The 26,170-nt window shown below is 44.9% G+C and overlaps 1 protein-coding gene and 1 pseudogene across 2 annotated transcripts in view; both read right to left on the bottom strand.

The window, feature by feature from the left end:
* The window catches only part of CREB1 (cAMP responsive element binding protein 1), a 117,779-nt gene that overhangs the window by 3,709 nt on the left and 87,900 nt on the right, over nt 1-26,170 (bottom strand). For both annotated transcript variants that reach the window (XM_077448495.1, XM_077448496.1), the window contains 2 exons: nt 15,273-15,415; nt 13,427-13,609 (listed from right to left, as the gene is read on the bottom strand). In XM_077448495.1, the coding sequence (XP_077304621.1) occupies nt 13,427-13,609; nt 15,273-15,415 (326 nt within the window). The remainder of the gene's footprint in view (nt 1-13,426; nt 13,610-15,272; nt 15,416-26,170) is intronic.
* On the bottom strand, nt 24,502-24,620 carry LOC143925879 (5S ribosomal RNA; annotated as a pseudogene).

Below are 26,170 nucleotides of genomic sequence, written 5' to 3'. Positions count from 1 at the left end.
ACTACAATTAATGTTAAACTCACTGGCCTGTAATTGCCAGCATCTACCTTGCTGCCCTTCTTGTCGATAGGTACAATATTAGCTGTCTGCCAATCACTTCTCATTTTAGAAGAGACTGATTAAAAAGAGCAGTTAATGGTCCAACGTCTATATCTCAAAGTTCTCTTAGAACTGTGGGATGAATACAATCAGGACCCATTGCTTTATTTAGCTTTAACCAAACCAGTTGCTCTGCTACCTGTCTCCAGAAATCCTAGAAATTAACTATCATTACTAGAACCAATATGATTCCCCAACTTGTTATTGTTAGTGCAATTTATTTTTGAGAAGACTGAACAGAAGTAATTGTTTAAATGGTTTGCTACATCCTGATCTCCCTCAACATGTGTGTTGTGCCCAGTTTTCATTTTAGTGATCCCATTGTATTTTTTCTTGCCATCACTAATGTACCTAAAAAGTTGTATCTCCTTTCTTAATAGGCTTAGAAATTTCCTCCTCTTTCTGTGCTTTGGCAGCACTGATGTGTTTGGCAACCCTTTGTCTATTTTCATACTCCTCTCTGTCAGCTACACCTCCTGTTTCCTTGAATCTTCTATATGCTTTTTTTTTTTTACCTTCACTATCCTACTTACCTCTATAACTAACTTGTCTGACATATAATCTAGTTGCCTCCAGGATGACTTTAATAGTGCCTATTACTCCAACCTTTCAGTTCATTTGAGCAAAATTTCAGTCCCCATTTCAGCAAAATGTGTCCTTTTAAAATCTAAAACTTTTGTTTTTGTATATGATTTTTCAGTTCTTGATTTAATATCAAACCAAATACATTGGTGATCACTAGAACACAAATTCTCTCCCCCCTCAACATCAGACAGTAGATCCCCATTTGTCGGTACTACCTCGGGTTTGACTTTTTACTGTCCCATTCACCGCTTCCATTAGATCCCTGCTCCTCCTTGAAATAGCAGTTTGAGAATTCCAGTTAATGTCAGACATGTTGAAGTCACCCATAATCAAAACCTCTCCCTTCACTGTCATTTGAGATCTCTTCCATTACCAAGTTATCACAATCTTCAGTCTGTCCTGGGGGTCTGTATACTACACCAATTCTAAGGGAAGGTTCCTCTCTGGTTGGAAGGCAGATCCAGAGGGTTTCAAGTATTTCATTCGTTTTTTGAATTAATGTTAGTGTTGTGCTATTTTTGACATATATGGCAAATCCACCTCCCCCTTCCCTACTCCGTTTCTGTATACTATACAACCTAACCCGGTATAGTTATTTCCTAGTCATTTGAATCCTTGAACCACGTCTCTGTAACATGGTCCAAGTTGTCAGCTCACAAAGCTTGTTGCCTAAACTACGAGCATTAGTGCACATGACAAACACGTGTGTGTGTGTGTGTGTGTGTGTGTGTGTGTGTGTGTGTGTGTGTGTGTGTGTGTGTGTGTGTGTGTGTGTGTGTGTGTGTGTGTGTGTGTGTGTGTGTGTGTGTGTGTGTGTGTTTTTAGCCTTTTTTTTATGGGTTCTTGACCATCTTATCTCTAGGTATAATATATTTTAAAATGTCATATTATAGAGTGATAGAATTGGTAAATGTCTGATTAGCAACAGTTTTAACCTAGACATTCAGCAATTCTCTTTTGCTACACAGGCAACTATGTGATTTTACAGTAACACAAACCTTGTTTTCTTTAAGAGCCAGCTGCCACAGTTGTACTGCGGCAGGTTGGCTCTCCTGGGCGAATTGCCATCATTGTACATCGGCCGCTTTAAGATCACTAGGGGGTCCACAGCGCGAAGCCGGAGCCGATGTGCATGGACAGCGGCCGCGATGTTCTGCCAGCAGACAGATCCCCATTTAGGAACAGCGATCTGTCTCCTTCTCCAGTCACTTCACTGCCCCCAATTAGAAACAACTCCCTAGGGAACATTTAGCCCTTTGATTGCCCCCTACTGTTAATCCCTTCCCTGCCAGTGACATTTATACAGTAAATCAGTGGCTATTTTTATCAATGATCGCTGTAGAAATGTCACCGGTCCCAAAAAAGTGTCAAGTGTCCAATCTGCCCGCCACAATGTCGCAGTCCCGCTAAAAGTAAATAAAGGCCATAAATCTATCCCCTATTTTGTAGACGCTATAACTGTTGCGCAAACCAATTAAGCTTTTACCAAAAATATGTAGAATACAAATCAGCCTGATGAAGAAATTCTTTTTTGGGATATTATACCAAAAGAGTAAAAAAAAAATTTTTTATTTTCAATATCGCGCCAGCACGAGGGGAAAAAAAAAATTGGATTTTTGTACTCACTATAAAATCCTTTTCTATGAAGTTCGACAGACACAGCCCCTTTAATTCTTGACCTTAGGGTTATCCACACCACTTCAGGAGAGGACTAGGCAGAACACGTAAAAACGTCAAGACTGCACACCGCCCAGAGGACAGTCCCTCTGGCTATAACCCCTCACCCAGTTTCCTACAGCTCAGTTCATCAAAAAGCAGTACATAGGAGGGGTGGGTGCTGTGTCCGTCAATGAACTTCAGAGTAAAGGATTTTACGGCGAGTACAAAAATCCCATTTTCTCTTTCATTCATTGATGGACACAGCTCCTTTAATTCTTGATCTTAGGGACGTCCCCAAGCAGTGTCAAAAAACGAGGGGTGGAAACGGCAAAACTTCCCCCACAACAAAGGGAACACCTCAACAGAGAAGTTCTTCTTAAACGGCCATCAAAACCAGTGGCCAACTTGTGCATCAAAAGGTGCGTAACCAAACTAGTAACTTAAAGAAAGTGTAATTGCAACCTTACACAGCCGCCTGCAAAAACTTGTGGGCAAAGCAAGCATCTGAAGATGCGCTTACGTCAACTTTGTAGAATTTAGTGAAAGTGTGAACGGACGGCCAAGTCGCCGCCTTACACACCTGGGAGACAGACGCTTGATGTCGGAAAGCCCAGGAGGTCCCAATTGCTCTGGTGGAATGAGCCGTGAAAGGAAAAGGGGGCACACCTGTCCCTTTAAGGCATAGGCTTGAACCACGATCTGTCTGATTCACTGAGAAATGGTGGACGATGAGACCGCCAGACCTTTTTTTGGACCAGCCACCAAGACAAACAGAGACCGACTTCCGGAAGGAAGTCGTAGCAGATAGATACACCCGTAAAGCCCAGACCGCGTCCAGGGAATGTAAGGCAACCTCTTTTGGGTGTGTCAGCTTAGGACATAAGGAAGGTAACACAATGTCCTAATTTAGATGGAATACCAAAACCACCTTTGGAAGGAAAGAGGGCTACGGACGTAGCACCGCCTTATCCTTATGGATGACCAGGTAGGGAGACTTGCATGAAAAGGCTGCCAGCTCAAACTCCACTGGCAGATGTAATAGCCACTAGAAAAACTACTTTCTGAGAGAGTGTTAATAAGAGAATCTCCCTAATGTTCTTGTACAAAAGGTACTCCCCAATATGAGTGAGTCGCCAAGGGGCGTTGGAAAAAAGACAGCCAAGGCTGATATCTGTCCCTTGATGGCGCTTAAGGCAAGTTTATGATTCACTCCTCGCTGCAAAAACAGGATCTTGGAAACTGAATAAGTACGGACACCATCCCATCTCCTCACACGTGGAAATGTAAGCCTTCCATGTATGATGGTAAATCTTCAGAGAAGACTACTTCCATGCCCTCAGCATAGTGGAAATTACCAGTCTGACAGATCTTGGTCCTTTAGCACCTGATTTTCAACAGTCATGCCGTTAAAACCAGCGACAGTAAAGCTGGATGAAGTATCGGACCTTGCGCTAGAAGGTCTTCTCACAGCAGTAGTGCCAAGGAACATCCACCACCAGTCGCACTAGGTCAACGAGGCCAATCTGGGGCAATCAGAATTACTGGAATCCCCTCGGCCTCAGCCGAAAATGCCCCCATGGAGCCGCGGATGCGTCAGACAGGGGTCACTTGTCCTGGACACAAACTTCTGCACCTTCCGATTGAGCCGAGAGGCCAAGAGGTCCACATCTGGTGTGCCCCACCTTAGGCAAAGATGCAGCGACCATTCCCCTGGGTACAGCATCTGACGACTTAGGTAGTCCGCCTGCCAGTTTTCCAAGCCCAGGATATATATGGCCGGCACGCGTCGCTCTGCCCACTGGAGGATGTGAGCGACCTCCCGTGCTGCAGCTGAGCTCCTTGATGGTTGACGTAGGCCACCGCAGTGGTGTTGTCGGACTGGATCCTGATCGGACACCCTTGTAGCCTCATTGACCATGTGGAGAGGAAAAGTCTGAAGCTCGAACACATTGATCGGCAGTTGGGATTCTTCCAGTGACCAAAGGCCCTGGGCCAACTATTCTCCCAGCACTCCCCCTCAAACGGTCAGGCTGGCGTCTGTTATGATCACCGTCCAATTGAGAGGAACGAATGATTTCCCGGACCGGAGGGCCGGAGACCTCAGCCACCAGAGAAGGGAATCCCTGACCAACTGGCTCACCCAAATTTGACAATCCAGGGATAATGGAGATTTGTTCCATTTTGACAAAATCTCCTTCTGCAAGACTCGAGTGTGAAATTGAGTGTGCAGTACCGCCTCGAAAGTGGCTACCATGAGGCCCAGAACGCACATGCAGAAGCACAGCGACGACCCCCTGCGGTTCATCAACAACTTCACCACAGCTTGAAGAGTCTGTAGCTTGTCTGAAGGGAGAAAACAAGCCCAAGTACTCTAGGCGTTGAGTTGGCACTAACACCAACTGCTTTAGGTTCAGCACTCAACCAAACTCCCAGAGAGTGATCGCTATATCCTCCCTTAATTCTGAGGCAGAAGCTGCTCTCAGAAGGAGGTTGTCTAGGTAACCCACGATTGCGATCCCACGTTGCCTTAACAGTGCCAGAATTGGAGCCAACACTTTGGTAAAGATTCGGGGTGCTGACGCCAGACCAAAAGGGAGAGCCACAAACTGATAGTGCTCTTCTCCGACTGCAAAATCGCAGAAACCTCTGATGCCTGAGGCATATGGGTACATGTAAATACGTGTCCTGGATATCCTGGGACGCTAGGAAGTCACACTGATGGAGTGCAGCGACCACGGAGCGAACTGATTCCATCCGGAAACCTTTGCACTTTCACAAAGCTGTTGAGGGCCTTCAAGTCCAGGACTGGATGTACCCATTCCTTTTTGGGGACTGCAGATTGGAGTAGAACCCCTGAAACCTTTCCAGCATCGGTACAGGTACTATCACCCCACGCAGTAGCAGGTCCCTACTGTCACGAATGGGGCTTCCCGATGAGCTGGATGTAGAGGTTGGTTGGAGGGAAAAAATCTGTTTGGTGGACAAGAAAGAAATCTTGTATCCCGATGAATCCAGTTCGCAAACCCACTCGTCGGACACCCCCCCCCCCCACCATCCGAGAATTGGGCGGGGGCAAACCTTCATGTGGTAACATTTTTGTTAGCAGACTTGTTTGGCTTGTGAAACCAGGGACATTTTTGTACTTCAGCAGGCGCCTTGTCGGACTGGGAGCGCTTGCCTGCCGACCCGGGCGTGCGAAAAAGCAGTTTCTGAGCTGAAAAGAGGGCCCTTGCCTACGGTGTGGCTCCCTACCCTTCCTGGACTGTGGGAGCAATGTGCTCTTCCCACTGGTAACATTTTTAATAAGGTCATCCAGCGAAGCTCCCAAAAGCCTCTCACCTTGAAAGGGCAAATCTTTTTTTTAGATGCCTGGTTCGCAGACCAGCATTTCAGCCAAATCAGGCACCGCAGCACCACTGCTGATACCGATGCTCTAGAGAGCAGGGGGACCGTACCCAGGGCCAAATCACAATATACTTAAGGCCATGCACCAACTGGTCTTCCAGCTCTACACAGACCGGGGGGGTGAAAGACTGTTGCTTCTCCAATTCAACAGCTCTGCCCATTCAGTAAGCATCTGTGACACCAAGGCCGTGGCCAGCACAGGTTGTAACGCTGACCCCACTACCGTAAACATGGACCGGGCCCCTGCTTCGGCCCTTCTGTCAGCAGGATCCTTGAAGGCAGGAGTCCCTTCTACTGGAATTGTAAATACTTTATTTAACCTGGATACCAGGGGATCAACGACCAGAGGAAACGTCCATTTTTTCCAGGACGCTCTCCTCAAAGCGGTAACGCACCGCCATTCTTCTTGGGACTGAAAAGGCCCGCTGCGGACTTTTCCATTCCTTGTAGATGAACTTATCAAAATAAGTCAAATACGGAAACACCTTAGGCGCGCAGGGCGGTTTGCTGGACCCAAAAGGGATCGCCACCTCAGCAGAGGTTCCTGCTGCATCCTGTATTTTCAAGATATCCCACACTGCAGAGATAAGTGCTCCTACTAGCGGTTTTTACTGCGCTAACCCGGAGAGTCATTCCCACTGTCCGAACGGTCCTGGTCCACATCCTCTGACACGTTAGAACAGGGGTCGCCAGAGCTCTGTATCAGAGCTCTCCCTAGAAGACGGGGGGGGGGGGCAGTTTTTAACCCCCTTGCGTCCACACACCTCTTCCAACCTGGCAACATAAGCGGGCCATATGCACTGCATTTTTTGCAGGTGAGCTGGATGCAATAGCAGGGATGTCTGGGGAAGAAGCGCCAGCTTCTGACGCCATGCTGACCCTCACTCGCCTGCCACAACTTAGGGACTTAAGGCAAGGTACACAAATGCCACCCTCCTAGCTGCTCACAGACTGAGGGGCCCCGCCACAGGACTCCCCACCCTGACCAAATGCATGCGCTGCCGCTGACCGATCTGCCCTGTTTCAGTCACAAACTGCATAGAGTGAAAACCGCTCTGTTCTGAGATACACAGAACAAGCACTAGAGAGAGGTAAAAATGCGCTGAGGCTACAAGAAAATGGCCGCCGAACCTTCTAGAAAATGGCTAACAGCCATACACTGGATAAGACTACAGGAAAATGGCAGCGGCCTCTCCTGAGGTAAATTTACTCGGGCACCTCACAGCACAGTAAAAAGGGGAAGAAAAACAAAGATGGAACCTAACAGCCAGTGCAAAGCTCACCGGCCGCTCCTGGAGCAGAAGGGGCATGTCGTGGCCGATCCAGTGCGTAGCTAGGGTCACACTCTACGGCTAGGCTGGGGAGACTACAAGGATCTATACCATCCAGCCTGTTACCCAGCCAGCTGTTGATAGTAGATCACAGGATCAAAAATTGTAGAAAAAAAAATGAAAAGAATCCCAGGACCAATGGTCCCCTCAGGGAGCCAGGTCCTTCTCCTACACTAGGCAAAAAACGTAATTTAGCTACAGCACGGGTAAGGTACATTTTTTGAAAATTATACACAGAAAAATGTGAGTGTCACTTTAAAACAAGCTACTAGCAGACTTTCAACAAGTAGAGTTGAAGCCTGCAAGCAGCTTGTTTAACTGCCTGCCATCTAGATCAATTCGGACATCCCTCCTAGACATAAAAATCATTTTTTTTTGCTAGAAAATTAACTCCTCCCCCCCCCCCCCCCCCAAGCATTATATATATTTTTTTTTTGCAGACCTCTTAGAGCAGGTTTCAAACAAAAGGCCCGTGCACCGAATCTGGCCCGCCAGGCCAGTTTGTGACCCTCACACCTCTTTGCCCCACCTTTTCTCAGCAGTCAGCAGCAGAGAGAACAGAACTCCTCTGTCAGATACTGCATGCAGCTAAGCAGAGGCTTGTCTCTGCCCCCACCCCCCAGCAGTAGTCAGAAGAGAGGGGGACAGAGTTCCTCCTACAGATCCTTCACCTATGAAGCAGAAGCAACCCCTCCTCACCGCCTCCGCATTCAGCAGACTCCGGCAGTTGACACCAGCCCTCCTCTGCACCTTGAACTTACTGCTTCCCAGCATAAAAAGTTTCTTGTAGATAATACCAGTGGTGTGCGACACTCCTTTTCAGACTTGCATCATCTGCTAGAGGAGTGGGCTCCAAGCCGGTCTGCACCTGCCCTTTACAGCTTAAAGCCAAGATGTTGAATGAAAAGTTCATGAGTTCGGGCTTGCTCCGTCCCTTAAATTATACACAATGAAGCATCTCCTGTGGGACTTTGTTGCAGACAAAAAAAAAAAACTTTATACAAAAAATGTTTATAAAAAGTAAATTGTTTAATTGTACAATTAAAGAATTTACATTTAAAAACCTCTGGTCTCTATGGATGTACAATTTGTTACATTACTCTCCTATAAAAGGATGGGGTAGACTTTTAAATGAACATTGGTGGCAGAACAATCTGTTCATATACAATCTCCCTCCTTTACAGCTTAAGTCTTAAATATGACTAAAACCAGTAATAATCAAATACAGAGGCAATTATTTAATATGATAAAGAGAAGATACACTTATATAGTCTTACAGATACAGCCGGCCCTTTGACCACTTTAATACCGGGCCTATTCTGGCACTTCTCTCCTTCATGTAAAAATCATCTTTTGCTAGAAAATTACTCAGAACCCCTAAACATTATATATGTTTTTTTTTTTTTTTTTAGCAGACACCCTAGGGAATAAAATGGCAGTCATTGCAACTTTTTACCTCACACGGTACTTGCGCAATAATTTTTCAAACGCTTTTTTGGGGAAAAACCGGTTTCATGAATTAAAAAAAACATCAAAGCAGTAAAGTTAGCCCAATTTTGTTATATAATGAATGATGATGTTAAGCCGAGTAAATAGATACCCAACATGTCACGCTTTAAAATTGTGCACGATCATGGAATGGCGCCAAACTTCATTACTTAAAACAGGGCTCGACAAAACCCGGGCGCCAGGCCACATTGGCGACTAGAAATAGCGACCTCGCGCCTGGGGCAGCACAGCTGGGGGTATCCTGTCTCTGTGGACCCCCCCAGCGTGATCGCGTCGGGCCGTTCCGCCGGCGGCCGAAAATTTAGGCCGCGGCTTTGAGGCCTTCTGCGGTCCTATGATTCCTTATGGAATCTGGCGGCCTCTTGTGGTCGCCGTTGGTATGACAAACCAGCAATGCTAATGACTGTTTTATATTACCTGCCTCTTCTTCCCTTTATTTAGAACCCCCTAAACATTATATATATTTTTTATTCTAACACCCTAGAGAATAAAATGGTGGTTGTTGCAATACTGTCTGTCACACCGTATTTGTGCAGCGGACTTACAAGCGCACTTTTGTTGGGAAAAATAATTTAGTTAATAAAAAAAATAAGACAACAGTAAAGTTAGCCCAATTATTTTTTATATTGTGAAAGATAATGTTACGCCGAGTAAATTGATACCCAACATGTCACGCTTCAAAATTGCACCCGCTCATGGAATGGCGACAAACTTTTACCCTTTAAGATCTCCATAGGCGACGTTTAAAAAAATTCTACAGGTTGCACGTTTTGAGTTACAGAGGAGGTCTGGGGCTAGAATTATTGCTCTCGCTCTACCGATCACGGCGCTACCTCCTATGTGTGGTCCGAACACCGATTTTATATGCGGGCAGGACAGGGCGCGTTTAAAAATTATTATTTTTTCTGCTTATTTTAACTTTTTTTTTTTCCACTGTTCTTTTAAAAAAAATGTTGTCACTTTTATTCTTATTACAAGGAATGTAAAAATCCCTTGTAATAGAAAAAGCATGACAGGTCCTCTTAAATATGAGATCTGGGGTCAGAGAGACCTCGGATCTCATATTTACACTAAAATTCAATTGAAAAAAAAATTGTCATTTGAGAAAAAAAAAAAAAAAATTCCCTCTAAGAGCTATGGGCAATGACTTGGAGACGGGGGGGGGGGGGGGGGGGGCGGCGACGGCGCTGCTATCTTCCCCTCACTCGTCTCCATGTCAGGCCAGGGACAGGTCCGGATCGCCGTCACGGACCTGGCTCCTAACTTTTTAAGCTGGCTCCTAGATTCCAAGCAAATTTGTCAACCCCTGACTTAAAAAACTCCATAGGCGACGCTTTAAATTTTTTTTTCTTTTTCAGGTTACCAGTTTAGAGTTACAGAGAAGGTCTAGTGCTAGAATTGCACACGCACACAGTGATACCTCACATGTGTGGTTTAAGCGGCATTTACATATAAGGGCGGGACTTACATGTGCGTTCGCTTCTGAGCGCGAACTATAGGGGACAGGGGAGTTTTAAATTTTCTTCATTTTTTTAATTTTGACATATTTTTTTTTTGATCACTTTTATTCCTATTATAAGGAATGTAAACATCCCATGAAATAGGAATCTATGTGACAGGTCCTCTTTATGGAGAGATGTGGGGTCAATAAGACTCGGCTTTGTTTATTTACGGGTACCCAGGCGTGACGTCCTAATGGCGCGCTCGGGCGTCCAACGGTCATAGAGATGACCGGTGACCATCTGGTCACCGGAAATCTCTATGCTCGTCATTCGGCGGCCGGCGATTCTTTCTCCGGGCCCCCGATGGCACGGGAGAGCCCGGAGAAGCACCGGATGGCGGCGGAAGGGGGACATAATTCAGATATCCCCCCTAAAAGGCAAGGATGTAATTTTACTATGGCCGAGTATTGAAGTGGTTAAGGGCAACCATAATGCTAATGCTGCCCACATTGAAATTGAGTTTGATACCCCTGTCTTAGAGACAATTTTTTTTTATATATTTTATTTACACTGTCTCCTGAAATGTATCACTTTTATTGCTATCAGAAGGGATGAACAACATCCCTTGTAATAGCATGGGCAGTGACAGATTCTCTGTACAGAGACAATAGACCCAAAAATCTCTCCTCTGCCCATACCAAGATCTGTTTGATCAGATGCTTTCACAAGGCAGTAAAGGCTTTTCTACATCTGGGTGAAACTCCAAGTTATAAAATACCCATTGCTTCCGGTTTCTTATGCCGCGTACACACGAGCGGACTGTATGGCGTACTTAGTCCGTCGAAACACATTTCAGCGGACAATCCGCTCGTGTGTGGGCTTCAGCTGACTTTTTCAGCGTGCAGTCCGGCGTACTAAGAATTTCGGATTTTTCGAAATTCTGTCAGTCGTACTTTGGTTTCAGCGGACAATCCGCTCGTCAGTATGCTAGTTCGACGGACTAAGAATGGCGCATGCCCAGAAAGGATTTACACGGCGGAAGGGAGCTTTGCTGTGTCTTGGACTTCCTATTTCTAGTCCCGTCGTACGTGCTGTACACGTCATCGCGCAAGCTTTCGACGGACTGTTTGTGCATCCGTGTGTGGTCAAGTCCGTTCAGTCGAAAGTACGACGGACTGTCCGTCGGATTGTATGAGGAACTAAGTACGCCATACAGTCCGCTCGTGTGTACGCGGCATTAGACCATAGAGATGACCTGGGAACTTCCAGTCATTGGTCATCTTTATGGTAAGCCGGTGGTACCGCCAGCTTGAGCTCCTGGTGGGTGGGCCCAGAAGGCACCGGGAAGCCCCCCCCCCCCTTCACTGCATGTAAAAGTGATCCAGTGGTTAATGGCATAGAAAATTTGTGACGTGAACAAAATGGCTGATGCGCATACACAGCTATTTGTGTGCTCAGTACGCACAACCATTACATAACCGATCTGGAAACTGCTATATGGCCCAGGGCAAAATGTTTTCAGATCTCAAAAGGAAGCTTCAGAGAAAAAAACTGAATGGTTTAAAAAGAAAAATACTTCTCCAGAAGAGAAGAAATCCCATATCTAAAGGACACTAGTGGGAAAAAAATAAATAAATCTTGGTGTGTATACTCTAGGGACGGCCTGGGCAAATTCTTTTGCCAGTGAGCAATCATCCCAAGGTACCTTGCATATAACCTAGGGTCTATAAAAACATGTTCTGTGCCCTGTACGATTAAGATATTAAAAAAAACACAAAAGAAAGTTTATAATCATTAGCAGTTTGGTAGCAACACGCTTTCAGTGTGCTGCACGCCCGCCCCTTTACTGTGAGCAGAGATTCAACCTCAAGTCATAAGTCACTATAGTTCACAATAGTACTGTAGTGGTCTGTAGGTTGAATCATAGCGCACAGTGGAGATCAAGCACCTGAAATATCCAAAAGTGTGTCGGATGCTGTAGATTCTTCAGCCACTGTAGCTCTGTATGCGCGACAATAGGAGCCAATGTCCACTGGACTGGTAAATATTAAACGTTTTTTCGTAAAGAGCATTTTAAAGCAAAGCATAAATATCTTACCTGCTGAGAAATCCATGTGTCAGACAGTCACTATAATGTATATTCAACTTTTGCAGTCAAATTTCAGAAAAATCACACTAGCTTTGTTAATTTGTTCCCATTCACAACACAGATATTTTGTTTGAATCAGGCCTTAGGCAGACTGCAAGCTTCCAATTTAAAATGGGAAGTAAACTAAATCTGTCCTCACTGTTAGAAGGGGGACACACTGGGGTTTTCACTTGTTATTATACATTGTCAAAGTCCGTGTTCTAGATCAGTGGAATCCAAACTGGGGCCCTTTGCTTGCCTTTATCCGGCCCTCGGGCCACTATCCCTCCTGATACGAGACCCTATTCTGCCATCTGACACTGACAGAGCACCATTTCTCCCACTGACACTACTAATGGGGTACCATTCCTCCCCATGATACCAGCAATGGGGCCTCTATTCCGCCCCCTAATATCAGATGTTTAATACCACTGGTGCCAGGAAAATGTCCACTCCTGCTGACTCAGAGTCTGAAGGACAATAAATCGGCCCTTTGTTTAGAATGTTTGGAGACCCCTGTTCTAGATCTTTAAGGCTTTGTTACAACAGACAGTGTTCAAATCTAGCTTGCAACTAATACGATCTGCCAGCGCAGGATTAACTAGTTACCATTCACTCCTCAGCATCCTCTGCATAACCGCGCAAACCTTCAGTTTTTTTCTTTTTTAAAGCATGTAAAATGTAACTAGGATTTTTTTTTAATTATGATATATGAATGAGAACATACAAGGTTGAATAAAGACACCTGTCCATCCAGTTCAACCTGAGTGAGTGGCTACAATTGTCCCTATCCCTGTACACTGCACACTCACATTGGTCACTACCCTCAAGGAGCCCACAATCCAAGGTCCCCATTCATATACTAGGGCCAATTTTGGACAGAAGCCAATTAGCCTACCTGCATGTCTTTGGAGTGTGGGGGGGGGAAACCAGGGTACCCGGAGGAAACCCTCGCAGGTACAGGGAGAACATGCCAACTCCAGGCAGGTAGTGTCGTGGTTGGGATTCGAACCAGTGGCCCTTTACTGCTAGGCGAGAGTGCTAACCACTACACCAATGTGCCGCCCACAAATATAATGTAGGTGTAACCCCAATTTGATTGCAAAACTTGCATATAAAAATTATACTGACTATATTTTTGTATCCAATGAGTGGTCAGACATGCCGTTATTAATTAAGCTAACTTCGGTTTAGCCATTTTATCATGCACCCAGTGTTACAAGATTGTGATAATAGACTTATATGCAAATCAAGGCAATTAAGCTCACCTTGAACAACAACTTGGTTGCTAGGAACAAGTATCTGCTGTCCATCTGTTGTCTGTGCATACTGTAATATTGTAGTTCCAGGCTGAGTTGCTGCTGTATTTGCCATTGTTAATGTCTGAAGACTCTGGACTCCATCTGTACCGTTGTTCGCTAGCTGTATTGCTCCTCCCTGAGTAATGGCAACTGGGAGACAAAAAGAAATCCAAAGTTAAAAACAGTATAGAAACTAGACATCGTATAGGGAAAGCACACTGTCATTGATGGCCTTTATATTTCATCTCTCCCTACAATATCCATATTCTTCTTTCAACCTACTGCCTCCATCTATATGCAAAAACCGTAATGAATGTTAATGCACTCTGAGCAGTTTCTTACTAAATTTGCTGTGGCCTCCATTAAATTAAATTTTACTGCATCAAAGGCTTTAAAAACTAAAATATTCAATCTTGCATAACAAAAACAAACAAACAAAAAGGAGTCTCCCTGGTCTATCAAAAGTACTTATATTGCTAATGTCTCAGCTGCATATGATAAAAAGCAACATAGGAAACCAAACTTAAAAGAATCCATAGAAAAGAAGATTTAGCATATAAATATTCAGTAGCAAATTTTGCTTCACAACACTCAAGAATCTTAGCCGTTAGAATGTTATGTTGCTGTGAATTGCACTCCTATTGGGAAATTAGCTCTGGTCCAGATGATTTTAGCCTTTTCGGTTATATATCTTCTCTTTAGAAAATGAGCCCCACATATTACATACATGAATTTTTATATTTATTATAGTCAGATATGACCACATTCCACCCAAGTTATTACTTGCACAAATCCGTTATCTCTGAATCAGTAGTAAACTGACCAAAGAAAAAAAAAATGTGGGTCCCCTGGAAGTTTATGCCATAATGTGCTAGTATGAACCACATACTAGCACATTATGACATACTTAGGTCGGCCATAGATGGTTTGAATCTTTGCAAGTTCAGGAAGGATTGGCTAAGATTGAAACTATGTATGGGCTGGCTGAATGTAGATTGTACATGCTAGCAGCTAGAATACTCTGCAATAAATCGCACTATCACAGGCCACTGCCAGGCGGAAAGGCCGTGTATACACTCATGGAACACCTGTGCATCTCAAACACCCATGCTGGTGTACATGGCCTTCACACAAGGCCTTATTTTCTTCTTTGAACATTTCTTTATAGTGTACACTGAGCTGTGTATGTATACAATCCCGGCATTTACCAGGTGCCAGGATTACTTAAGGGCCGGTTCACACAGCGAGGCGATGCGAGGCGACACGACTCGCCTCGCTCCCGCAAGTCGCCCCCGTTCTGTACAATGGAACCGTTCTGAGAGGAGCGACTCGAGTCGCTCCGACTCAGAAAAAAGGTTCCTGTACTACTTCTGGGCGACTTCGGGGGCGACTTGCATTGACTTCTATACAGAAGTCCTCTGCAAGTCGCCGCTGAGGTCCCCGCAGGTCGCGGCGAGGCAAGTCGGAGACGCCTCGCCGCGCCTCGCTGTGTGAACCGGCCCTAATTCTAGTGTATGCATTTCAGCCAATAAAGATGGTAGAAGATCCCAAACTAAGCAAAATTAGTATAAATATCATCAGCAAAGGAGCACAACATGTTGCTTTGCTGATGTGGAGGCATTTGCGCACTTTAGTAAATTAGCACACATGTAAAGGAAATCTTCTATTAGAAATAAAATCGCTAGAATTCATGCTTCTATGAAATTCACCTTAGGGTGTTCTAAGGCATAAAATGTTTGGATAGTTGCACTGCATGCTTTAAAAAAATAAAATAAATCAAAACTGGACGGTAAGAAATCTGTACACTACATACTATACTGGCCACTGCTGGTTTGGTAGATGGGTGTTGGTACTGTAACTGTTGTGATGGCAGGAGCGGAATTCTCCTCTTCAGATTTTTCTTCTTCAATTCTTGGTACCCCAGGTGCATCTGAAGAAAGGTCATTTAAAATTTTCCTGTGAAGAAAAAATTTAAATATTATCTCACAAGCTGTGTTCTGTTGGGAACAAAAAGCACTGCTTCAAAGACACAAAAAACACAAAATGTTTCCATGCAGGGGAAAGTGATATACATTATATTGTCAAAAGTATCAGGACACCTGACTTTACATGAATTTTAATGGCATCACAGTCTTAGTCCGTAAGGTTCAATATTGAGTTGGCCCACCCTTTGCATCTATAACAGCTTCAACTCCTCTGGGAAGGCTCATTCTTCCAGAAGCGCATTTGTGAATACAGGTACCGATATGGACGAGAAGGCCTGTGTCATTTCGTGCCACTTTGTGTTGGTCTATCACACAAAATACCAATAAAATACATTTACATTTTTGGTTGTAACATGACAAAACGTGGAAAATTTCAAGGGGTACGAATATTTTTTCAAGGCATTGTAGGTGTAGGCCATTATATAGCAGTAACAGCTTGGATTGTCTTAGCAATGTCCAAGCGACAAGGGCAGGAGGCGATGTCATTTCTGGGAGTTTTCCAGCCAGGCTTTGAGAAATATGGAAATAGCCTACAACTATACCAAGGGCATTATTTAACTTTGTCAAATTGCAGTTTTGCTTTTTATCTAGCTTTCCCTTAATTTATTGTCAGTTTTGGTAAAGGTGAACTAATCCGTATAATCTTGCTGCAAAAACAGACTCCATTGCCAAGGAAAAATTTCACCACACATGCGCCTTGCCAAGAACCAGTTGGGGAGCAGCGCTGTCATTCTGCAAGCGTTAAGTGCAGTCATTGATCTCTCTGTTGTAAGTGTATATTTTAGCTTAAATAAACCGCTGTTTTTACATACTATGCGATGAGCTCTCTTTCCGTGTTCCCTTATCTTGTACACACACCTGAGTGAAGCACAGTGATCATCCTAAGTGAGGCAAGCTGTGCTAGGACGCTGTGGAGTACACTTTCAGTGTGGAGCCAGAGTCCAGAGTGACTCAGCCTGGAGCGGTCAGATCCAGCCATCCCTCTTGGAGGTCGGGAGACACAGAAGATGTAGCCAGGCATCAGGCATTTTCTGATCTCTTATAATATATGGAGATCATTGGAAGTTGGTAAGAGGCCAATTTAATTTTCATTTGGATTGTTATACTTTATTATCACTGGGAACGGTGGATAGCACATCCAGTTGGTGGAATCATTTTTGATACACATGGACACTTGTTTATTCAACTCTATCACTAGTTGATACACTTTGTTCGCTATATTTGTTTATAGGAGTTTTTTCTTTGTTTATGAGACAGTGCAACCTTTTAAATTTTCCTTTTTTGTCAGGGGTCCCCATGCCAAAAAAAATTCATACCATGCCGAAAGGGCCTGGTATGCATCACACTTTTTTCCCCCCAATCCCAGGTCTCGTTTGCATTCTGAGAAGGAATGACTCATTGTTAGGAAGATGGCTGGTTCCGGTTCCTTAACAACCAATGACTAATTCCTGCTGCTAACAGCAGGGATGAGTCTCTGGTTGTTACGACGCCAGCTGGGCCTGGCTCCTAACAACCAGCACAAATAGCATTGTAAAATGGATGAAAAAAGCTTACAGATGAGATTTTGATGTGTGTCTATTGAAGTCCATAGACCACATAAATCGCACTGCATTGCACCAAACTCACACAGGACCCTATTCAAAGTCTGATTGCAGTCCCACTGCATGTAAGTGAAGGGGCTCCATAGAAATTGATGTTAACACACTTGTCCTACGATTCAATGTGATCCAACTCGCATTAGAAATCACATCAGCACAAACAAGGGTTTCATTAGATTTTGAGTTACTACATCAGGTAGCAAAGAAATATAGACAGAGTGAACAAGAATAGGATTTTTCAATACAGCTTACCTGTAAAATCCTTTTGTTGAGAGTACATCACGGGACACAGAGCCTTAATTACTTAGTGGGTTAGATAGTCACCTTCAGGTGATTGGACACTGGTTAACCCCAATTAAGGAGAGTTCCTCCCCTATATAACCCCTCCCATATGGGAAGCACCTCAATTTTGTAGCAAAGCAATAAGTATCCACGTAAAAACCCGTAGAGGCTGGGTTCACACCGCTGCGATGCGGGAACGCCGCAAATTCGCGGCGTTTTCCCGCATCGCACGACTCCCGCCGGCAGTTCACACTGCCCTATGCGAACGGCTGGGAGTGTCAATGATATGTTAATGACACCCCCAGATCCGATCGCATATCGCAGTGCGATCTGCCGACTCGCACAGGAATCGGATCGCATGGTGTGAACGCTCATGCGATCCGATTCTGTTGCGGACCAAAAAAAGGGTCCCGTGCGAGTTTGCTGCGGGAGCGATGCGAGTTCAGCCATACTATCTGTATGGCTGAACTCGCATCACTACGGAGATCCGACGTGATTTGCACTGCAGTGCGGTGCGAATTACGTCCGGATCTCCCGTTCGCAGCAGTGTGAACCTGGCCAGAGGGGCGGGAGTCTGTGTCCCCTGATGTACTCTCGAGAAAAGGATTTTACAGGTAAGCTGTATTAAAAAAATCCTATTTTATTGTTCATACATCACAGGGCAGAGACTTTGATAATTACTTAGTGGGATGTCACCATAACAATGCCCAAATTGAGGGGAGGGAGATACAGATCAGGAAACAGACCGCAAACAGACTAGAGAAACTATATTGCAGGATGCATCCTCCTGATAAAATCTAGTGAATGTATGGACCGAAGACCAAGTTGTAGCTTTGCAGTTCTGTGCCATGGAAGCCTGGTGATTAAGGATGAGCCGAACACCCCCCCGGTTCGGTTCGCACCAGAACCTGCGAACAGACCTAAAACTTTGTGTGAACTTTAGAACCCTATTAAAGTCTATGGGACTCGAACGTTCAAAATCTAAAGTGCTAATTTTAAAGGCTAATATGCAAGATATTGTCCTAAAAAGTGTTTGGGGACCTTGGTCCTGCCCCAGGGGACATGTATCAATGCAAAAAAAGGTTTTAAAAACGGTTGTTTTTTCGGGAGCACTGATTTTAAAGCGGTAGTAAACCCGCATTTTTTTTATTTTTTTTTTAAAAACCTGCAAAGCAAAAGGCATAATGAGCTAGTATGCACCGCATACTAGCTCATTATGAAATACTTACCTTAGAACGAGGCCCCGACATCTCGCCCGATCCACGCCGAGGAAGCCGACATGCTCCCTCGGCGTCTCTTCCGGGTATCGCGGCTCCGGCGCTGTGAGTGGCCGGAGCCGCGATATCGTCACTCCCGCGCATGCGCGCGGGAGATTTAAATCCGGCCGGACGAGCGCTGCCGGATTTTCGCGGAGAGAACCCCCTTGTGCGCATGCGCCGCTGCAGTCAGCGGCGCATACCGAGGGGAATATCTCCTAAACCGTACAGGTTTAGGAGATATTTTTTTTTACCTACAGGTAAGCCTTATTATAGGCTTTCCTGTAGGTAAAAGTTAAAAAAGTGGGTTTACTTCCACTTTAATAATGCTTAAAGTTAAACAATAAAAGTGTAATATTCCTTTAAATGTCATACCTGGGGGGTGTCTATAGTATGCCTGTAAAGGGGCGCATGTTTCCTGTGCTTAGAACTGTCCCTGCACAAAGTGTCATTTCTGCAGGATAAAAAAAGTAATTTAAAATCACTCGCAGCTATAATGAATTGTCGTCTTCCCGTAATACAGAGAACAGTCATTGAAAGTCATTGATAATGATTAAAAAAAAAAAAAGCGTGGGGTTCCCCCAAATTCAATTAGCAGGCCCTTCAGGTCTGGTATGGATATTAAGGGGAACCCCACGTCAAATAAAAAAAAGTGGGGGTTCCCCCCTAAATATCCATACCAGACCCTTTATCCAAGCACGCAACCTGGCAGGCCGCAGGAAAAGAGGGGGGACGAGAGCGCGCCCCCCCTCCTGAACTGTACAAGGCCACATGCCCTCAATATTGGGAGGATGCTTTGGGGGTCTGTGACCCCTCAAAGCACCTTGTCCCCATGTTGATGAGGACAAGGGCATCATCCCCAACTGTGGCCGGTGGTTGTGTGGGTCTGTGGGCAGGGGGCTTATCAGAATCTGGAAGCCCCCTTTAACAAGGGGACCCCCAGATCCCGCCCCCCCCGTTTGAAATGGTAAGGGGGTACAAAAGTACCCCTACCATTTCACAAAGAAAGTGTAAAAGAATGTTAAAAAAGACAAACACACTTTTGAAAAAGTCCATTATTAAAAATAAAAAACAAATTAAAAAATTCCAGTGGTGGTAATCCACTCTTTCTATCCAGTGATAGATGATCATCTCTCCAGGGTCCAGTGATGGCTGATCTGATCCAGCGATGGGTGATCTCTCCCCTCCAGTCCAGCAGTACGTTTCGTGGTGGGGGGTGCGCGCTCTCTCGTCCCCCTTCTTTTCCTGCGGCCTGCCAGGTTGCGTGCTCGGATAAAGGGTCTGGTATGGATTTTTAGGGGGAACTCCACGCCATTTTTTTTTTTTATTAAAAAGAGTTCCCCTTAAAATACATACCAGACCTGAAGGGTCTGATAATTGAATTTGTGGGAACCCCATCTTTTTTTTTTTTTTTTTTTTTTAAATCAATGACTGCTCTCTGTATTACTGGGAGCCGACAATTCATTATAGCCGCTAGTGCTTTTAAATTACTTTTTTTCCTGCAGAAATGACACTTTGTGCAGGGACAGTTCTAAGCACGGGAAACATGCACCCCTTCACAGGCATACTATAGACACCCCCCCAGGTACAAAATGTAAAGGAATATTACACTTTTATTGTTTCACTTTAAGGATTATTAAAATCATTGCTTCAGAAAAAAACGGCCGTTTTTAAAACTCTTTCTTGCATTGATACATGTCCCCTGGGGCACAACCCAGGTCCCCAAACACTTTTTAGGACAATAACTTGCATATTAGCCTTTAAAATGAGCACTTTAGTTTTCTCCCATAGACTTGTACAGGGTGTTCGAATTTGCCGCGAACACCCCAAATTGTTCACTGTTCGCCGAACAGGCCATGTTCGAGTCGAACAGGAGTTCGACTCAAAGCTCATCCCTACTGGTGATGCACTGCCCAAGAAGCACTAACAACAGCCCTAGTTGAATGCACTTTAACCTGAAAGGCAGGAGCCTTCTCCTTTGCACCATTCGCCTGAAAAATAGCTTGTCAAATCCATCTAGAAATAGTGGATTTTGACGCTGCATGGTTCTTCTTGGGGCCTTCTGGCAGGAGAGATAATCAGTCTTTCGTATCTGAGCATTTACCTGCAGATAGATACCGACTGCTCTAACATCATCTAGAGAGTGCAATAACTCTTCTTCTGCGGACTGCGGATCTGGAAAAAAGGACGGTAGGACCACATCCCAATTCTGATGGAATCCTGAAACCACCTTAGGTAAAAAGGTCGAGTGAGGACGCAACACCACCCTGTCTTTATGAATAATCAAGCATGGCTCTTTACAAGAAAGAGCTGCTAAATCCAATACCCTCCTAGCAAAGGATATGGCTACCAGAAAGACCAACTTCTTTGTTAAAAGAATTAAAAAAGCATGGTGCAATGGTTCAAAAGGTTGTTCCTGCAAAGCAGACAAAACCAAATTCAGATCCCATGGGCACCACAGGAGGTTTGACTTGCGGATTTAAGCACAGCGCTCCCTGAACAAAGTCCCGGGCCAGGGAATGTGAGGTAAGTGGCTTTTGAAAGAAGACTGACCAGGCCGAGATTTGGACCTTGATAGTGCTCAAATCCAAGTTCATTTCTATGCCTAACTGAACAAAGGCAAGGATCCTGCTAATGGTATACTTTCTTGGATGCCACCCCCAGGGTTCACACCAGGAAACATATGCTTTCCAGATTCTGTAATAAAGGAGCCTGGAGGCCGGCTTCCTTGCATTAACCAGAGTGCAAAGGACTGATTCCGAGAGCCCACAGTCTTTTAGAATGTGGGTCTCAGCAGCCAAACAATCAAATTCAGACTTCGTAAGGCAGGATGGAATATTGGACCTTGTGAGGGTAGATCTGGCCATCGCTGAAGAACCCAGGTTTTCCCTACAGCCATCTTTACAATCTCTTCATACCAAGGTTGTCTGGGCCAAGTCGGGGCCACTAGAATGGACCAACTTTGCTTCCCTTTTGACCCTCCAAAGGAACATTGGAAGTAGCGGAATTGGAGGAAAGACATAGATCAGAGAGTATTGATCCCATGGAAACATTAAGGCATCTGACCCTTGAGCTAGCAGATTTTGTTCTTGACAAAAAGCTGTCCAGCTTCTTGTTGAATCTGGTCGCGAACAGGTCTACATCTGGGGCACTCCATCTTTGACATATGGCCTGAAATATGTCGGGGTGTAGAGACAATTCTCCTGGATACAGCTGCTGGCAGTTTAGAAAAACCACCTGCCAATTTTACACCCTTGGAATAAAGACCGCAGATAGGTGAAGAATATGCCTTTCTGCCCACAGAAAAATGTCATTCATCTCTTTTTGGGCATCCAGACTTGGTGCCTCCTTGGTGATTGAGATAAGCCACTGCAGTGGTATTGTCGGATTGTATCCAGACAGGATGACCCTGTAAGACCAGACTTTAAGGCTCGATAAATTGACCGGATTTCCAGAATGTTGATGAGCAAGAGCTTTTCGGCTGTGGACCACCTTCCCTAGGTGCACGCTTCTTCCAGAACTGCTCCCCAGCCAATCAGGCTGGCACCTGTGGTTACGATCCTCCAAGTGGAAGAAAGGATCTTCCTTCTAATAGATTCTCAGTCAACCACCAATTGAGGCTCTGGTGTACCCCTGGGGATAGGCACATTGGAAGATCCAAGGCCCGAACCCTCTTGTTCTATGCAGAGAGGATGCTTCTTTGCAAAGGCCTTGAGTGAAACTGGGCATAAGGAACAGCCTTGAAAGAGGCGAACATTTCTCCTAGTAGTCCCATACATAGCCGAATGGAGGGATTCCTCTTTGCTATAACCAGCCAGACCATGACCTTTATGGCTTCGGCCTTTAATTCAGGTAAAAACACCCTGCTTTGAGTCTATGATCATGCCCAAATATTCCAACCTTCTTAAAGGTTACAAGGAAGATTTTTCTAGGTTGAGAACCCAACCTAGGTATTCCAAGTACCTTACCGTTCTGAGCACATTGTGGCTTAGGCATGCTATGGATTGTTCTATGAGTAGCAAATCGTCCAGATAAGATGTCACTGTTATACCCTGAGCCCTCAGGATTTGCCAAGGGTGGAGCTAGAACTTTTGTGAACACTCGAGGAGCTGTAGAAAGACCGAAAGGTAGGGCCACAAATTGAAAGTGGCGCTGATTCCCCGCAAACCTTAGAAACCTTTGGTGTGCGGGAAATATTGGCACATGCAAATGCATTTTTGATGTCTATTGATGTCAATAATTCCACCACCAGAAGGGTGGAATCCTGTATAATTAAAGGAGGCTAAAAAATAGGATTTTTTGTACTCAACGTAAAATTCTTCTCTCTGTAATTCGCCAACCGACGCAGCTCCTCTCTTAGCCATTGGGTTGTTAGCCTTATCACTGGGAGAATACTAGGCATTAGTTGTAACACAACACTCAAAACTCTTAGTTCCTAGCAGTATCACTGGGATCCCCTCGGCTACACCACTCAGCAGCCCCCTCCCAGGGAATGCCCAGCTGCTCAGCCCCACTGAGGCAGGGAGAGCTGTACTTACCAGTCCTGAAGAGCTGGGAGATATTCCATTGCAGAACTACTCACTGATCAATACATGGTAGCTGCTGGCCCAGCATACTGTGACGCAGACATCAGTAGCCCGGTAATATGTATGCCCTGGAGCATAAAAGCTCACTGACCACCTCTGGAGCTGAGGTTTCGTTGTGGCCTGCTGAGTGCGTAGCTGCGGCCTGCACACGCTCGATGGCCGGACTGGGGAGACAACAAGGATAAGGGTATCCAGCCTGTCACCCAGGCGACTGTTGATAGCAGATCACAGGATCATTCATCTTGCGCAAAAAGCTAACTTTCTGCATAAAAAAGCATGGACCGATGGGCCCGCAGGGTTCCTAGGTCCTTCTTCACTAGGCAAAATAAAACTGAGGTCTGTCTGCAGACGGGAGGGTTGTTACCCAAGGGACCGCCCCCCTGTGTGGAACTAAGAGTTCTGAGTGTTGTGTTACAACTAATGCCTAGTATTCTCCTAGTGATAAGGCTAACAACCCAATGGCTAAGAGAGGAGCTGTGTCGGTCGGTGAATATAAGAGAAAACATGCCTCGCTATGCAACCATGCCAAATCTAGGTGATCAAGCATCCTTAGGCGATTCAGCACCTTATATGCGACCAAACATTCTGCGCATTATAAGCACTGCTGTGCGGACAAGTACCCTTGTGAAATCAAGGATCCTCGTGTGATCAAGCACCCTTGTGTGATCAAGCATCTTTATGCGATTAAGCATCTTTTGGAACAAAGTTAGCTTCTCCACGTGACCAAGTATTCTTACGTAATCAAGGACTCTTGCGAGATCAAGCACCCTTGCGCGATGCAGCGCATCTTTATGCAATCAAGCATCTCAATGCATTTTTTGGCATTTCTGTAAAACCAGCCTCTCCATGTTACCAAGTATCCTTGGGTAATCAAGAACTCCTGAGAGGTTAAACACCTTTGTGCGACCCCACAACATTATGCATCCAAGCATTCATATGCGATTTACGCATTTTTGTGAAAAAAAAATCCTGTGTGAGCAGGTATGCCCGGGCAAACAAGGATTCTTGTGAGGTTAAGCACTCTTCTGCAACCCTGTATGCTTACGCAAACAGGCATTTATGCGATTTTAGGGATTAATGCGATTTTTAGGCACATTCTCATGCGACTATGTAAGTCTACCACAAACAGCAAAAAAAAAAAAAAAAAAAAAAAAAAACATGTATCTCTGTGCTGTGCTACATATTACATGTTCTGCCACATGCATTTTATACATTCCAATACTCAGGTAATTGATGCAATATGGACTTATACAAAGAAAGTTTGTTCTCCGCTTGATGTGCATTCCCGCACTCATGCATTTAGCCATTTTGTACTAGCAACAGTGTGTACAAAACCGTGTACAGCACCTGGTATTCCCAGGTGATCTCCCATACAGGTACCAACCAGGCCTGACCCTGCTTAGCTTCTGAGATCAGATGAGATCGGGTTTTCTCAGGGTGATGTGGCCGTAGGCATCTCAGCAGTTTGGCGTTTGGCTAGTTTATAAGCAAGCACCTGCATGAAGCTTTTTTGAAGGTTCCACACCTTGTAGTGTGGATGGTCTTGGACAGGTACAAGAAGCTATATGGGAATTTTAAGAAAAAAAAAAAACAAGCAGGAGGCTGAGGGTAAAATATACGCAGCCTGAATCTCTGTAAAAGATTGCAGCTACAACTCCTGGGCCACTGAGGCCTCAGATACCTCCGCTTCGTCAGATTGTACCTGTTCCCTGTTGGCGATCTTTCATCATCAGATTGCAGATCTTCTTGATTGAGGATTTAGGGAAGGGAAAGGGAAATTAGCCCAATCTTTTTCCCTCTCGAGAGGATGTTGTGATTAAACAGTTAACTTCTGAAGTACACCACACACTGCAATGCAAACAACCGTCTTTGAAAGAACTATGCAGGGCTGCAATGTTGGGAGAGGCTGCAAGCCTGCCAGGGGAAGTGGTTTATGCTGTGCAGCAGCCTCCAATCTTTCAGGGGGATAGAACCTTTAGATCGAGGCGTGATTTCTTACCTGCCCCTGAAGCCCTCTTATGGGGAGACATAGTCCTAAGCTGACAAACAGAGGTACTAGTATAAATGCAATGATTGTTGTGCCTAATCTTACATTATTATTAGCTTAGCCTGCACAATCTGAAGCCGAGTAGGTGTCTTAGGTTTGCCTGGATCCAATCACTGAGATGCTTACACCCTACAGCTCTGTGTCCCACCACTTACAGAAGCTCTGAGCTTTTAAAAATTGCAGCTTAGCGCCTGCGCACTGGTGCGCTGTGCACGGCGCTGCAACCCCCCCTCCTTCCCTGCCAAATCTGCCTTAAAAGCATGCCCGCGCGGGACCTCTCGACTGTGTGGGACCCCCTCTTAAAGTTTGATGTGAAGGAGCCTGCAGTGGAGGAGGTGAGCAGCTTTGTCAGACCAACTTCACTGAGCGTGTATCCTGGATGGCATGTAAACACCTCCTCATCAGGGGGATGCAATGAGTTTGGCCTTAGTCAAATTTTTTCAAATCAATTATAACTCAACATCACCTCAGGTAGTATGGGACACCCTGAAGGCATTTTTGAGAGGATTATTGGTTAAGGCCATAAGCATCTACAAAGCAGCATGTAGAGAACGGGAATTGCTGTTAGCAGTAGAGGTGCAGCAGAAAGAAGTTCAGTATATTTAGAGTCCCACTACCTCTAATCATAGGGTGTGGAAGGATGCACAATTATTATATAAACAGACTTCTATGAAAAAGGCTGCACGGTCTGACTTTTTGTCTAGATGTCACAGTTTTTAAGAAGGAGAAAAATCAGGTAGAATGCTTTCAGTAATAGCCAAATCCCAAGATAGTAAAATTATTTCTGCTATTCGTACAGTGGAGGGAGAGATTACTTATGACCAGAAGGAAATAATGCGATCCTTTGTTCATTTTTATAGTAATTTATATCAAAATAAAGTTAATTGTTCTGAGACAAGACTTAGAGAATTTTTAGAATCTTTAAAACTCCCCTCTCTTTCTGAAAATGATAAACAA

Source organism: Lithobates pipiens, unplaced genomic scaffold (genome assembly GCF_037356315.1).
Source record: "Lithobates pipiens isolate NorthernLeopardFrog02 unplaced genomic scaffold, aLitPip1_a1.2 Scaffold_22, whole genome shotgun sequence".
Classification (NCBI taxonomy): Eukaryota; Metazoa; Chordata; class Amphibia; order Anura; family Ranidae; genus Lithobates; species Lithobates pipiens.
This window is presented reverse-complemented; position numbering and strand designations above follow the sequence as displayed.